The sequence below is a fragment of the Canis lupus genome, chromosome 22, assembly GCF_003254725.2.
Source record: "Canis lupus dingo isolate Sandy chromosome 22, ASM325472v2, whole genome shotgun sequence".
Classification (NCBI taxonomy): Eukaryota; Metazoa; Chordata; class Mammalia; order Carnivora; family Canidae; genus Canis; species Canis lupus.
Window position 1 is genome coordinate 15,916,219 of NC_064264.1, and position 15,780 is coordinate 15,931,998.

At 38.5% G+C, this 15,780-nt stretch overlaps 1 protein-coding gene across 15 annotated transcripts in view; it reads right to left on the reverse strand.

Annotated features, from left to right (window-relative positions):
* Positions 1-15,780, reverse strand: part of DIAPH3 (diaphanous related formin 3) — a 506,600-nt gene that overhangs the window by 380,857 nt on the left and 109,963 nt on the right. For all 15 annotated transcript variants that reach the window (XR_007405049.1, XR_007405048.1, XR_007405050.1 and 12 more), the window contains one exon: positions 2,923-3,053. Coding sequence is in view for 11 of the 15 variants with exons in the window: in XM_049099479.1 (XP_048955436.1) it covers positions 2,923-3,053 (131 nt within the window). In the remaining 4 variants the exon portion in view is untranslated. The remainder of the gene's footprint in view (positions 1-2,922; positions 3,054-15,780) is intronic.

The window sequence follows — 15,780 nt, forward strand, 5'->3', positions numbered from 1 at the left end:
TCAACTCTTCATGCAAGGTAACAAACAACATGGTATTTAATGCACTAGTTTCCATATAATCACTGTCTAGATGGTAAAAGGTTGACGTGGCTCGTAACTGGCAGGCAGTGCTCTAAAAGTATTGCATATCTGGGTGGGGATAGGGTGGAGGGAAGTTTCCTTCTTGTTCCTTCATTTTTGAGTTAAATAAACCTCAATCCCAAACAAGCATTGGAGAATCATCATTCACTAGTTAATGTGTTTCTTTCTCAACTCTATTCACAGATGTTAAAGAATCTTAACTCTGATTTACAGTAATACCACAGATCTAAAAAGTTGACAAAAAGTCAAATTCTGTTTCTCTTGAAACTAAGTCACAAACTATACATTAAAAAAAAGAAGAAAATATGAAAAACTGACATTAGGATGCCAGGTGGCTCAGTCGGTTAAGCATCTTCCAGGGTCATGGGATCAAGTCCCACATCGGGCTCCCTGCTCAGTGGGGAGTCTGCTTCACCCTCTCCCTCTACCCTTCCCCTCTCTCATGCTCTCTTTCTCAGGCACTCTCTCTCTCAAAATAAATAAATAAAATCTTAAACCACAAAAAGAAAAGAAAAACTGACTTTAACAGTAACAGACACAAAACTAATAGCTAAGTCCCAAGATTTGAACGTAGGCATATCCAGGCAAGTCATTCCTCAAATTGTAGTAGCACACAGAGATATTCTTGGGTCTCTTCTCTATTTTCTCTCTACATCTTGCACCACAATTTCAGAAAAGCTTTTCCAATGGTAAGATTTCCATTATTTTCAATAAAAAAGACCTTTACAGGAAACAACCACAGCTTGTGGATTCCTGATAATATATTCTAGAATTGGCCTTTCTTGGAAAAACAATTCCACAAGTTTTTTTTTTTTTTTTTTAAATAAAGTTCAAGTTAAAAAGCATAGCATTATTTTCTAGTTTAAGGCAAAAATCACACATAATTGTTTCCACTGGAATATACATTAATTCATATATAAAATACTTTTGTAGTTTTTCCTTTGCTATCATTTTCATCTAATCAAATTACAAAGATAAAGGGAAGGGTCTACTTCTAATTAAATTAAAAAGCCACAGATAAATCCATTGCTCAGTGGCTGCCAGAAAAACTAAGACATGAGTGCATTTCCCCAATCAACCCCAAAACACCCTGTTCCTGCATTTAAACTTCTTAAGAACAGCACCTGGGCCTGCTTTGCTATTGACCCAAGCCCCACATCTAAGACAATGCTTAGTAAATATCAGGTGCTCAAAAATTATTCTTAAATGAATATATTAAACAGGGACAGAGTAAACTGGAAACCAGAGCTCTTCATATATGATTATACCTGTCAAATTCCCAATTCAACTTAGTCTGTAACAATAGCCAAGGGAAAACTGAAAGAGGCTAAAATTCAACTTCATGTTTCAATCAACAGAGGTGCTCTGAGTACTTTTTATGTGCTGTGCATTGTGCCTGGTAAATAAGACATAGGAGGTCCCTGGCCTCCTACCCACCAAACGTACAGTCTAAAGAACAGACTGGAAGTAGATGGAAAAACAAAGATTAAGTTGAAGTATACCGAAATATACTTTGTTCACTCTTCATACTCCTCAGTTAAATCTCACTCACTTTCATGTCTCAGCAGGTAGGGATTTTGTTTTAAATAGTTGTACCATCAAGGGTTTTTTCATACTGTCACCAAACTTCAGAAGTGTCCAGAAAAGTACTAATCAGAGAGGATATCAAAGAGATTCTATTATATATTATTAACTTCCATAGTCAGTCAGCTCTAGCCCTAAGAATACACACACACCTAATACAGATATATAGTCTCATGCAAAAACAAGCATTCATTTATTATACAAAAGCAGCCAAATCTGATCTACCTTAGACCCTTGCAGCTCTGAAATCCTGATTTTATGACTGCTCAGACATTTCAAAACAACTTCTGCTTGAAGATTTTCAACAATATTTTGAGCTTAAAAGTCTAAAACCTGATTTACAGAGACACCTGTATTAGTGTTGCCAGATCCAGGACATCTAGTTAAATTTGGATTTCAGATAAACAACAAAAATTTTCAGCGTTAGTATGTCTGAAATTTAGACTTTACTCGACATCTTGTATTTTTATTTGCTAATTTTGGCAATACTAATCTATATGCTCCTAAATTATATCATTTCCAATAAAGGAAAAGTTAATTAATGGTGTTTCTTTCTATGTCAAACAAAAAAAGAGCAAGTATATTCGCAATACCAAAATTTAGAGTGAAACTCAGAAATGTCAAATGGATTTGTGATCATGATTGTTCTCTTTTTAAAAAATAGATTTTAGACAAGTAGGGGGAGTAGAAAGAATCTCAAGCAGACTACTTGTTAAGCATGGAGCTCAAAGTGGGGCTTGATCTCATGACCCATGAGATCTTGACCTGAGCTGAAATTATAGGTCAGACACTAGGTGCCTCAGTTTTTTAAAACTATAAGAAAAAAATAATAAGTTGTTTTTTGTTTTTTAATTTTTATTTATTTATGATAGTCACACAGAGAGAGAGAGGCAGAGACACAGGCAGAGGGAGAAGCAGGCTCCATGCACCAGGAGCCCGACGTGGGATTCGATCCCAGGTCTCCAGGATCGCGCCCTGGGCCAAAGGCAGGCGCTAAACCACTGCACCACCCAGGGATCCCTAAGTTTTTATTTTGAAGTCCACAGGCTACGTATCACTCGGTAATAAATACAAAAATTACTATTGACACTATATTTCATCATGCATATAAATATTACATATTCACTTTTTACCTTGAGACCTCATTGAGGTATACCACCTATTTACAGGTGCCATGAAGAAAGAATAAATAAAAAGATTAAGGACATCTGTTTAATTTACTAATATGCCCTGATAATGTTCAGAGAGTTTAATTACCTCACAGGATTACTAGTCAAAGACACACGGAGGGACTCCAGGCATGTTACAAGTCTCTCATCTGCAGACCCCATTTTCAGTTCATGGATGAATTCCTGAGGTGAGATCTGGCGCTTACTCTTAAAACTTCCCTGTAATTAAAAATAAATAAATAAATTTAACTTCATTAAAGTATTATCAATTACATTAATCTCACTTTTTATATTAGCATGTGCACACAACTACTCTGACTATCATTCTGAGGGAATGATTTCCTTCTGCCCACAAATACAATCATCCATGATATTCACAAAAGATAAAAACATCAAAGGTTTGCAAATTAAAATGACTTTTTAAAATCCAAAATATCATGGAAAACAATGAGGTATTTATCATAGAAATATCTGAAAATATAGTAATTTTAGGCACATGCAAAATAAAAATCAAAACCCAATAGAGGAACAGCCCTATTAAAGTTAATACTTCAAGCACCACAAAAAAAACAACTAAGTCATTAATTGACTCAACTACCATTAAATGCTCAGTTCTAAGCGCAGTATACACAGGTATTATCAAAACCTAATTCTAGAAAGAGAAATGCAAGCCAGGAAATAATGCTTTTCAGTGAAATCTAACTCCTCTAACACAGTACCCAAGGCACTCAGAGAAGGAAGCCCTAACTTGGTGGAGAGATGAGGGAAGCTTGAGTAACAGGTAAGAAGGGCAGTCAGTTAAGCAGACCAAGAATTAGGAACTCCTTTCACTAAAACATGGCACATAGGTAAAACCACAAAGCAAACCTGAAGCACAACTAAAGACAGCGGCCAGAGCAAGCCTATCTAATTAGATGTTCCAGGGTGGTTTTGGAAGAACCACTCTGGCAGCAGTTTGAAATGCAGGCTGTAAGAGGTGGAGTTGGCTCATTATTCAACATTTAGTGCCTACTAAGTGCCAGACACTGTTCTAATTGTTACAAACACAAAGAACAGTGAACAGGAGGCAGAAATCCCTAGATGCATGGAGCTGTCTTCTCCATGGAGAAGAAGAAAGCCAGGCAGACAATAAATGAAAAAAGCAGTTAAAGTGGTTGCTTTGTAGCTAGTAAAAAGTGCTACAGAGAAACATAACAGCGGGGAAGAGGAATAAGGATGAATTTCAGATAGGGTGGTCACAGAAGAATCTGAAGGCCTCAAACTTGAGTATTAGAATAAATATCTGAACGAGAGAAAAGTGACCATACTGGTAACTGAAAAGTTATGATGGAAGGGACTGTATCCTCACAGGCCACCAAAAGAACTTTGATTTTTACTGTCAGATTAGAAGCATCAGAAGCAGGAAACCTGTTAAGAAGACACAAAGATGGTCCAGATGGAAAACAATGAGCATGATGAACAAACAATAAAGTCCAGAACTGTACCTATTTACATTACAGACTATACAACCAAGGGGAAGGAATTATACATGTTCAAAAGTAGGTTAGTAGGGATGGCAGGAAATCAGATGCACTTTTTTTCATTCCTTTATTATTAATTTGCCATAATATTGTTCAAGGAAACATTCTCAATAATGCAAAACAAGTTAGCACTGGAAAAACTGATGGTTTTCATCAAAAGCAAAGTGGTAATTTACTAAAAAGGAGGGGGGGAATTTACAAGCAAAATTCAGAATAAAAAAAGTAAAGTGGAAAAGGGAAATGAAGTGAAAATAAACACTATTTCTAAAAAATTCAGTGACTATGTTATGTATCTTAAAGAGAATACATTCAACTTTTACTGACATAGCATTACTTTTTTTCTGCTTTAAATTACTCAGAACTGGCTGTTCAACACAGAAAATCTGGAAAACTGAAAAGCAACAGAGGGAAAAAAAGTGCCTCAAAATGACTACTAATTTGATATTTCTCCTTGAAGTGTTTTTTTCTCACATGAGAATATGTACATTATATTCCATATACATTCATAAACACATGTACTTTACTTTCAAAAATCTTTTATCATGCATATTATTTGGTAAGCTACTTTTTAGTCATGTTTCATGAACATATCCCAGTACCTTAAATGATTTTTTTTCCTCCCTACAGACTATTAACACATCTTATCACTTACCTAATTTAGCCTGCATCATTGGGCATGTAGGTTGCAAGTTTCCTGTGCATATCATCAGGCCAATATTTTTATCCAAATATATACCAAAAGAAGTTAAACCAAATGTTCTTTTTGTAGTACTCTCTAGGTTTATCATTGAAATAATTATGATGAGCATTGGGGGGTGGGGGTTAAGGGAATCAAAATAAATAGAAACTGAAAAGATCAGCTGCTTCCCTTCAACAATAAATGGGTAAGCCCATATGGTCAATACTTATAAAATCTAAGAATAAAAGGCAACAAATGCATTTATATAAAAGTAAAATTTAAGAAAAGCAGTCAACTGCCCCACCACTTAACCTCTTTCAGAGGCAATCATTTTAATACCCTTAACTATTTCTTCTGATAGCTACTTAATTATATCTAAATAATGTGTTTATTCTGATCTTTTTAAACATATAAATTTTCAATATTACCTTTGACTATTACGAAAGGTAAGGATTTAGTTATCTTAAAACGCTGGAATTTGTACTCTTCCACCATCTGACTATAGTTATAGGTAAACTCAATTGAGTCAAAAGATGTCAATTCCATGAAATGGAAGCTGAATCCATGCTCTAGGAGATACAGAGATTTTTGGATAACTGAACTTAATTCTTTGTTTCATGACACAAAATAGAATATCATACACCCCCATTCATAAAGTCTTCCAGCTACTCAATTACCATGTTGGTCAAACCAACACATCGATCCCCCTAAAAGTGGGAACACGGGAAGCATGTTCCCAATTCCTATTCATTATTGTACTGGAGGTACTAGCTAGTGTGGTAAGGCACCAACAATAGAAACTAGAAAAGGAGGAGGAAAACTGTCTATTTGTAAATGAAATTATCTACATGAATTTAGTGAGATCATAGAATAAAAGCTCAACCTCTATAAAAATGTTTTCATTTCCAAATATTACTCACAGTCAGGAAATAAAATTTTACAATTTAACATTTTTGTAAATAATATCGAAAGAGCCCCCACAAAGTAATTAGGAAAATGTTTAACAAGAGAAATACCTATATTCTGAGGACTACAAAACATTGTGAAGAGGTATTAGAGATGACCAAAATAAAGATGCCAGGTTCATGGATCAGAAGACTCAATATTATGACATTGCTAAGAAATACATTTTCTGAATAATCTATATATTCCATATAATCATCATCAGAATCCTAGCAAGTTTTGTCAAGATTGAGAAGCAGTTTCTAAAATTTATGCAGAAAATAATAAAATGTATATAAAAATGCAGGAAATCTAACATAGAACAATTTAAAAGAATGAAGTTGGGGGATGTTACCTAATTTCAAGATTTACTATAAAGCTACTGTAATCAAGTTAAAATAGTATAAGCATCAATAGAAGATAGTCCAGAAATACACCTGCACATATGTAGTCAATGATTTCCAACAAAGGTATTAATGTAATTCATTGGAGTAAGAAGACCCTCCTCAGCAAATGTTGTTAGAACAACTGGACCTCCAAAAGAGAAAAAGTGAACCTAGACCTTAGACCTAAATGTACAAGCTAAGAATTTAATATCTACAAGAAAACATAGACGAAAATCTTCTTGCTACCTTCAGGAAGGCAAAGATTTCTTAGGACAAAAGGCACTAACTAAAATTGATAAATTAGACTTCATCAAAATTTAAACCTTCCATTCTGCAAACAACTCTTAACAAAAGCTTCATTAAGACAATGTAGAGTAAGCCACGACTAGGTGAAAATGTCTGCAATACAAGCTAAGAAGTGTGCAGTCTGGTCTGAGACTTTACTCAACATAACAAGCCACATAAGCCTGTTACTGATTGGTGAGTGCTGGCAGAAAAGATAGGAGTCCTCAGTTAGAAATTATTATGCCTCTACTGGTTCCCCAACCCACCAAGTCCCACAGGGATGTCACAGGCCTCCCTGATGGATGCTTGCACATGCAGTGCACTGAATTATAGAACACTCAGCTTGGGGGACTCACCAATTTTATGCTGAATAATTGGTAACAAGTCTGCTCATTGTGTACAGAGAGACCTAATCACTTCTCAAAGCAGCTTACTGCAAGCACAGCATTGAGAAATGGTTGAGTAAAGAGCGCTCAGGCCTTTGCATTCTTGGTGTAGCCAGAATAAATATACATGGATATTCAAGGCCTATGGCAGACAGCCTCTCCCAATAATAAATGTATCTCAGAAAGATCTATATTAAGAACACTTAATGGGTAGCCCAGGTGGCTCAATGGTTAGCGCCGCCTTCAGCCCAGGGCATGATCCTGGAGACCCAGGATCGAATCCCACGTCAGGCTCCCTGCATGGAGCCTGCTTCTCCCTCTGCCTCTGTCTGTGCCTCTGTCTGTGTCTCTCATGAATAAATAAATAAAAATCTTAAAAAAAAAAAAAGAACACTTAATGAAGTCCTACAACTCAGTAGTAACAAGACAAACAGCCCAAATAAAAAATGATCAAAGGACTTAACCAAAGAAGATATATGAAAAACCAATAATCACATGATGTTCAAGATCATCTGTCACCAAGGAAATGCAGCTTAAAACCAAAACAAAACACAACCCACCCACCACAAATGCGGTATCACTACACATCCCCTAGAATGGGGTGGATGTGAAGTACCTAAAACTCACCTATTCTAGTGGTGAGTTTGTAAATGTAAAAATGGAATGGTGGAGTGGTGGAAATGTAAAAATGGTGTATCACCATTTTGGCAAAAAGTTTGGCAGTTTCTTTTAAATATACACAGAGCAGAAGACTCAGCAATTGAACAGCTAAGCATAAAGCAGGAGGAAAAACAAAACAAAACAAAACAAAACAACATTCATACAATGTTCTGAGCAGCTTTTTTCCTAAGAATAAAAGACTGGGAACAACCCAAGCATTTGTCAAGTTGTGGTATATCTATAAGCTAAGTCAAGCAAGAAATACAATGTAATGTATGGTTGAACTCATAAGAAAGACCAAGACTAACCTGTCCATCTTTGGACCAGCGACACTCTCTGGTACAAGACATAGAAGTAAATCTGTAAACAGTTTTTGTTGTGTTTGGATGGAAGATGGGATTAAAGACAGACAACATTTTAAATGGAGCAGTAAGTAGGTTTTACCAACCAACACTGGGAAAGACAATAATCTCACTGGCTAAAAATAATTATTTCAGCCATAGTTAAGTATTTCCAGCTTGAACAATTTATTATCTAAAAACTTCTGCATTTTAACCCGAGATTCCTTCCTCTTAACACCCACCCCTCTCACTCAAACCCTCACCAACACTACCACACGCATCCCGATACAGGCCTACTACTACATATCAGATCTGGGCTGAGACTAACTTCCTGGGATAGGCCTTAGTGAGCCACAAAAGTTGAGTCCCCCATCTATGGATTCCTTGTTCTTTATGTTCACCACTCGGTATTAAAATTATTTTAACTACCACTTACTACTTAAAGGATATTGAGCACCCATTCTTTCCTGACATCATTTACATGATGTAGATAATGGGGGTGAAGTCGAAGTCAAAGAGGACTCCTATCTAGATTTTTGGCCTAAGCTAAAATGTGATGCCATCTGCTTAAACGGGGAAGATGAAAGAAGCAAAGTAAGTGGTAGGGGAAGTAGCTATTTGAGAGTCCCAAGCCTGAGTAAATGACATTTTCCTAAGAAAATAACATTTGAGGGGTGGCTGGTTAGTTAAGCATCCAACTCTTGATGTTGGCTCAGGTCATGTTCTCAGGGTCATGAGATCTAGCCCCATGTCGGGCTCTGCACTAAGTGGAGAGTTGGCTGGAAATTCTCTCTCCCTCTTCGCCTCTCCCCACTCATGCACTCTCTCCCCCTCAAATAAATCAAGGAAGGGAGGGAGGAGAAAAGAGAGAGAAAGGAAGAAGGGAGAGGGGAGAAGGATTGGAGGGAGGAAAGAAAATAGCATTTGACAAAGACCATAATGAAGAGGAGGAGGAGATGTGAGAAAAGCAGAAATGAACTGGGGAGATTCAAAGGCAACAAAAAGACACCTCAAGATGCCAAGGAACATGACACAGAGTTGTAGAGGACAAGTGGAGACACAATAAGCTGGTGCCTGGTCCTGGGGACCGGGGACAACAAACTGCAGCCTGAATGCCAAATGTTTTTGTAGGACTCTTGAGCTAAGAGTGTTACTTAGATTTCTAAAAACTTGTAAAAAGGAAGAGGAAGAGGAAACACTGGCACCAGGACAAGTAAGTAAAACACTGGGTGACTTACAAAGCCTGAAATGTTGACTGTCAGGCCATTTCAGACAGAAGTTTGCTGGTCCCTGATGGGGTCTTACAAACCACAGGTGAGGGCTTTGGGTTTTTTTTTCTGAGTGGATGGAATACTCCAGGCAGAGACCTAGCAGATAATTTTTTAGATCTATTAAAATCAAACAGTTTTAGAAGATTACCCTAGCTATTGTGTGGCAACAGACTGTAAGTAGCAGAATCTGAAACAACCAATCAAAAGGCTTGCGTAGGGCAGCCCCGGTGGCTCAGCGGTTCGGCGCCACCTTCAGCCCAAGGTGTGATCCTGGGGACCCGGTACCAAGTCCCATGTTGGCCTGTCTGCGTGGAGCCTGTTTCTTCCTCTGCCTGTGTCTCTGCCTCTCTCTGTGTCTCTCATGAATAATAAGATCTTAAAAAAATAAAATAAAAAAGGCTTGCGTACTGTCTGGTCAGGAGTTGACAGGAGCCTGGTACAAGGAGCCAGTGATGGAAGGCATGAGATCAGCTCAATATGAAGTTAAGTCACACAAGAGGCGCTGATAATTTGGAAGTAAGGTGTGAAAGAAGTTAAATTCAAAGATGTTTTCGGTCTTAACAACTAAGTGAGCGGTGCTGCCATCTACTGATCATTGAGATCTGGTCAACAGTGGTAGGAGAGGTGGACTGGGGATTAAGCCTGGTCAGAAGGTCCAGGGGAATGCAAGAAGAATGGACAACTCCTTGAGGAGATTTCCCATAAAGGAGAGCAAAGAACTGGGGCAGTAGCTGGAGGGGAACCTATAGCACAATTTGGGGAGGAGGGAGTATTGCTGGAACCACACTATGTTTGCGTGCCGATGGGAATGACCAAGCAGGGGAAAAACTGACGATGCATAACATAGGTACAGATGCAGGAAAACAAACAAGGAAACAAAAAAAAAAAACTCTTAAGCCAATGACATAGGATGTGACCTATGATACAAAGAAGGCAGCTGATTTTAAACAGTCACTAATAAAGTATATCACTGTAAGAAGAGCAAAAGCAGAGTCAAAGGGAAAAGGTTCAGGTAGACGGGCAGATGTGGTGATGAGGAAGTGAGGTGTGAAAGTTTCATTCTGACCACATCGCAGAGTTGGAGGTATAAGAAAAGGTATGAAATCTTTTTCAGAAAGTCACGAAGTGTACTGGCAAGATCCATGCGGTAAGGTATGTGTTACGGACTCACCTGTTGACTGCAGTCACTCAGAAAACACTAGTGTGGCTGCACGCTTCCCCCAGATGCAGTCTGGGGTGCAAAGGCCGAAGAGGTAGGAAGTTTAGTTCAATCTAGGACAGAGTTTATAAGGACAGAGAGGCAAATGAACAGATTGTTACTTAAGGTAACAACGGAGTATGTGTCCATAAGGTCCACAAGGGAAGGAAGTTGTGGCAGCTGGATGGCGATGGACACAAGTGGTGGAGTCAATGGATCAGCAGTTCTAGAAGGGTTATGGAATTCTTACAGTGGGAAGAGGAAGTAAGCAGAAATGGATAATGCTCAGGAAGGTTTGTAAGCTGTATTTATGGGTGCTGTTTTAACCCAAGGCAATGAGTGGTTGAGATTGGTTAGAAAAATAAAGATTGGTGGATCAGAGAAAGTCCAGAAAATGAGAGGATGGAACGCTGGATGGAGGACAACATCGGTAAGGATGAGGGCAGCAGTAGCAGCAGGAAGAAGAGCAAAGGCTAGAGGGGAGCTATGGATAAGGAGTCCGTCCGTACCTGCTAGCACCTGTGAAGCCTTGTCCCCTGAAATGCATCTACCAGGACAGTGTCTCTGCTGCAGCCTCATTCATGACTCTGCCTCGTAAAATTCCTGGCATTCAATGAATGAATGAGGTTATAATAAAATCAAAGGGATACATAGACTAAGGATTAAAACCAGAAAGGAGAGGAAGTTAAGTTACCAGGAAAAATTTCTGAAAGAACGAATACTTCCTCAGAAAGGAAGACCTCAAATTGAAGATATAGGAAATAGAGCAGATAATTGGGTGATCAGCTTTCAGCAAGACTTCCCCTTTCATTAGAGTACTATCAACATAAAGGTACAAAAGACACGAAACTGTGGAGAGAAATAGGATACGTGAATAATCAAAAATATTCCTTTTAAGCACAGCTCTTCTTGTGTTTCTTTCATTTTACAGAACTTCAAAGGAAGCAGGAAGTAGGGGGAGAGAGGAAGGACACTCACGTCTGCCTCTGATTCCATTAGCCATGAAGATGAAAATACTTAGAAAGCTTTATCCCCTGTGGTATCAAAACACATTAGTGAGATAAGGATGTCTGCCTGACATCACAAAAATTAGAAGGATATTTATCCAACATAATTTTTAAATCTTTTTTTAATCCCTTAGTAAATTTTATTCTGAAATACCAAATGCAGGATAGAAAGAAATGTATATAACATTCCCCTTGTCAGACTCATTATTTAAATGTATTCTAAGGTACAATAAGGTATACAAAGTAATACATACTATCACCACTTATTTCCTTCACCATTTCTGTATTTCTGAAACCAAATATTCTTTCTTTTGCTATATACTATTAAAGGTAATGGTAGTCATTTCATCTGTACCTGTGTCCATGCCTGCATTTCATCTCAGTGCCAGTGTCAGATCTTTTCGGTATGTTTCTCCATTATTCTATCTCATTTACTTGTTTGCAGATTTTGAAATACCATTTCTATGATAAATTAAAAATACATCCCATTTCCAGTTACCAGTAGAAAGTATTAAGGAACTTTCTCTCATTTATCAAATAATTGAATGGTTTCTATACAAATATGGAGATCTACCCTTTAACAGTGATTTAATTTTAAAAATAGTAAAATGAGGGGATCCCTGGGTGGCTCAGCGGTTTAACACCTGCCTTTGGCCCCAGGCGCGATCCTGGAGTCCCGGGATCGAGTCCCATGTCGGGCTCCCAGCATGGAGCCTGCTTCTCCCTCCTCCTGTGTCTCTGCCTCTCTCTCTCTCTCTCTCTCTCTCTCTCTCTGTCTATCATAAATAAATAAATCTTTAAAAAGAAAAAATAAAATAAAAATAGTAAAATGAGCTATCTCTAAAAGTCTGCATGTTCTACAGACTTTTGGAGGAAGAGGACACCCTCTAAGGTGTATGTGGGTGAGGACAATGACTGTTAGTCCCTAGTAGAATGTCTAACATATGACATATGACAGAAGTTTACCTACACTATCTGAGATGTCACAGAAGTTAGAAATTATATCTTACATACAACTCCAATCATTATAAACAAGTACTAAACTCATTAAATCATACCTTATTCCTCCCGGAATGTAGCCTGCACCCAAATTCCCCATACTACATCCCCAACAACAGAGAATGGTCGCTTATACCTAAACGCACAAAGAAAATTCGGCATGTTTTAAGAGGACCCAAAACATACAGCCTCTAGCAGGTAAAAACTTAGCATTTGGAGGGGGGGAGGGGGAGGGACTACAAGAAGCCACGGAAACCTTAACTGATTTTTATATGCAGTTACTAGACTCAAGATCCCTCTCCATGACATTCACTTTGTCATTTTTAGAGGGCCGACAACAACAAAAAATTCCAACAACGTAAAACCAAAGGAGTGAAAAAGCCTAAGTTCTTATGGTGATGAGCTTGTGTGTACATGCACACATGGTCTTGTATGCCTATGTGTGCTTTTTTTTTTTAATATTTAATTTATTTGACAGAGAGCGAGCACAAGCAGGGGTAGCAGTAGAGGGAGAAGCAGACTCCCTGCTGAGCAGAGTCCAAGGTGGGGCTTGATCCCAGGACCCTGGAATCCTGAGCTGAGCCGAAAACAGATGCTTAACTGAGCCACCCAGGTGCCCCTGTATGGCTGTTTCTGTCTGTCTGTCACTTACTCTAAGTTAACTGCCTCAGTTTCTCTTTAGCATTGTAACTCCTGTATTTTTGGCACCTAATTCAGGTGATGAGACTAGTGAAGACAAATAAGATAATATGAAACTTGCAGACTATTTAACGAAATAGTTTGCATTGATAATGACATATTTTAAGAAAACCGCAGAGTCAGCACTGTGCAAAACAAGGGTAAGCACAGTTGCTGCCAAGGGGGTAATTATAATCTAAATTACTATCATGTATATTGCTATTAAAATGCATTGCAACAATTTCCGTGCATTTTTCAAATGATTTCTAGCATCTCTAATGTCACTGATCAACAGAAACACTAAACTGCCATTGCTGTATGAATTACTTGTTTTCAGAACATTTACAACCCCAACAGACATCCAGTACCAATAAAATCTGTTATTCAGAGATGATGCTATGCAAACTCATAGAATCTACGAGCAAGGAAAAGTAGCGCAAAAGGGGCATTCACCACTACCACCACCAACAAAAAAAGTCTAGCAAAGAGTTCCTTTTAGCAGTTATTTTTTTTCCATAAATATTTAATGAGCACACTTATGTACTAAGAACTCTACCTATAATTTTGGAGGCTGCTTTTAGCATACATTAAAAATAGCATATGTTAAAGTTTAGAATTATCAAATACAGTTTACAAAGGAACATGATAAAAATGCAGAAAAACCTGCTGTTCTCCCCTTCAGTTTCTAAAATAGCTCTACAGGAGAAGAAAAAAAAAAAAAAAAAAACAGATTGATCCAACACTAATTTTAGCCACTCAGAAATTAACTTGAAGTAATAAAAGAAATTCAACACATTACATCTCTCGTATTATCCATCAATATCTAACTAGCATCGACATCCCTGCTATTCATAGGAAAGCTTTAGCCCATTGCCTTCAATATGACACTTGAATTTTTAGACTATTTTGTTTATTTAAGGAGTGTTCTTTCAACTGCTGAATCCTACTATTATAAAACTTTCACCTCGTTACCATAACCAAAAGCGAGGTTATTTTTTTTTTTAAGTTTTTACTTATTTATTCATGACAGAGAGAGAGAGAAAGAGAGAGAGAGGGGCAGAGACACCGGCAGAGGGAGAAGCAGAGGGAGAAGCAGGCTCCATGGAGGGAGCCCGACATGGGACTGGATCCCAGGTCTCCAGGATCATACCCCCGGCTAAAGGCAGTGCCAAACTGCTGGGCCACTGGGTCTGCCCAACCGAGGTGTTCTTTCAGGTTTGTTTCATTGTTGTTTTTGGTGGTGTTTTTTTGTTTTGTTTTGTTTTGTTTTTTGGAGAGAGAGGGAAGGCAAAGTATGGGGGGAGGTGCAGGCAGGCAGAGGAAGAGAATCCTAAACAGACTCCATGCCCAGTGCAGAGCTCGATCTCACAACCCTGAGACCATGACCCAAGTGAAAAATCAAGAGTCTTATGCTTAACCAACTGAGCCACCCAGGCACCCCTGTTCTTTTAGCTTTTAAACCTCAAAGGATGTACTGGGTTTTTTTGTTTTTTTGTTTTTTAAGATTTTATTTATTTATTCATGAGAGACAGAGAGAGAGAGAGAGAGGCAGAGACACAGGCAGAGGGAGAAGCCAGCTCCATGCAGGGAGCTTGATGTGGGACTCGACCCAGGTCTCCAGGATCACACCCTGGGCTGAAGGCGGCGCTAAACTACTGAGCCACCTGGGCTGCCCAAAGGATGTACATTAACAGTTAACTGCCTCTATCCATAGCCAGAGAACAAAAAGCTGAATAAAATATGGTAAGCCATACACCATGAACACACTGCATGAACTATAATATGAAGGGATCCCTGGGTGGCGCAGCGGTTTAGCGCCTGCCTTTGGCCCAGGGCGCGATCCTGGAGACCCGGGATCGAATCCCACATCGGGCTCCCGGTGCATGGAGCCTGCTTCTCCCTCTGCCTGTGTCTCTGCCTCTCTCTCTCTCTCTCTCTCTCTCTCTCTCTCTGTGTGTGTGTGTGACTATCATAAATAAATAAAAATTAAAAAAAAAAGATTTAAAAAAAAAGAACTATAATATGCAGTTATAACAAAGAACAAAGATAGCTCTGAACTGTACAGCAGGATTTTCTTTTGTTTTAATATTTATTTATTCATGAGAGACAGAGAGAGAGGGGTGCAGAGACACAGGCAGAGGGAGAAGCAGGCTCCATGCAGGAGCCCGATGTGGGACTCGATCTTGGGACTCCAGGATCACGCCCTGGGCCGAAGGCAGGCGCTAAACCGCCGAGCCACCAAGGGATCCCCTACAGCAGGATTTTCATGATAAAGTTTGAAGTGGAAATATTAGCAGAGAATTTATTACCTGTGTTTATGAAGAGATATAAGATATAATAAACATCTGCTTATGTTAAAAAAAAGAGGCAGGAAGAAATAATCAGGAACATTCCTGAGACTGTATACCTTCAGGAAGTAAACAGGGATATGGTAGGTAAGAGAGGAGTAGAACGCCTAAGAGAAAAGAGGGTAAGTGACAATGCTTTGAGTATACCCCTATAGAGTTCTGACATAATTTTTCATACACTCAGAAAGAAAAAAATATCAGATCAACGAAGATGGGAAGAAAATCCTAAAATGAGATGAATCCAAA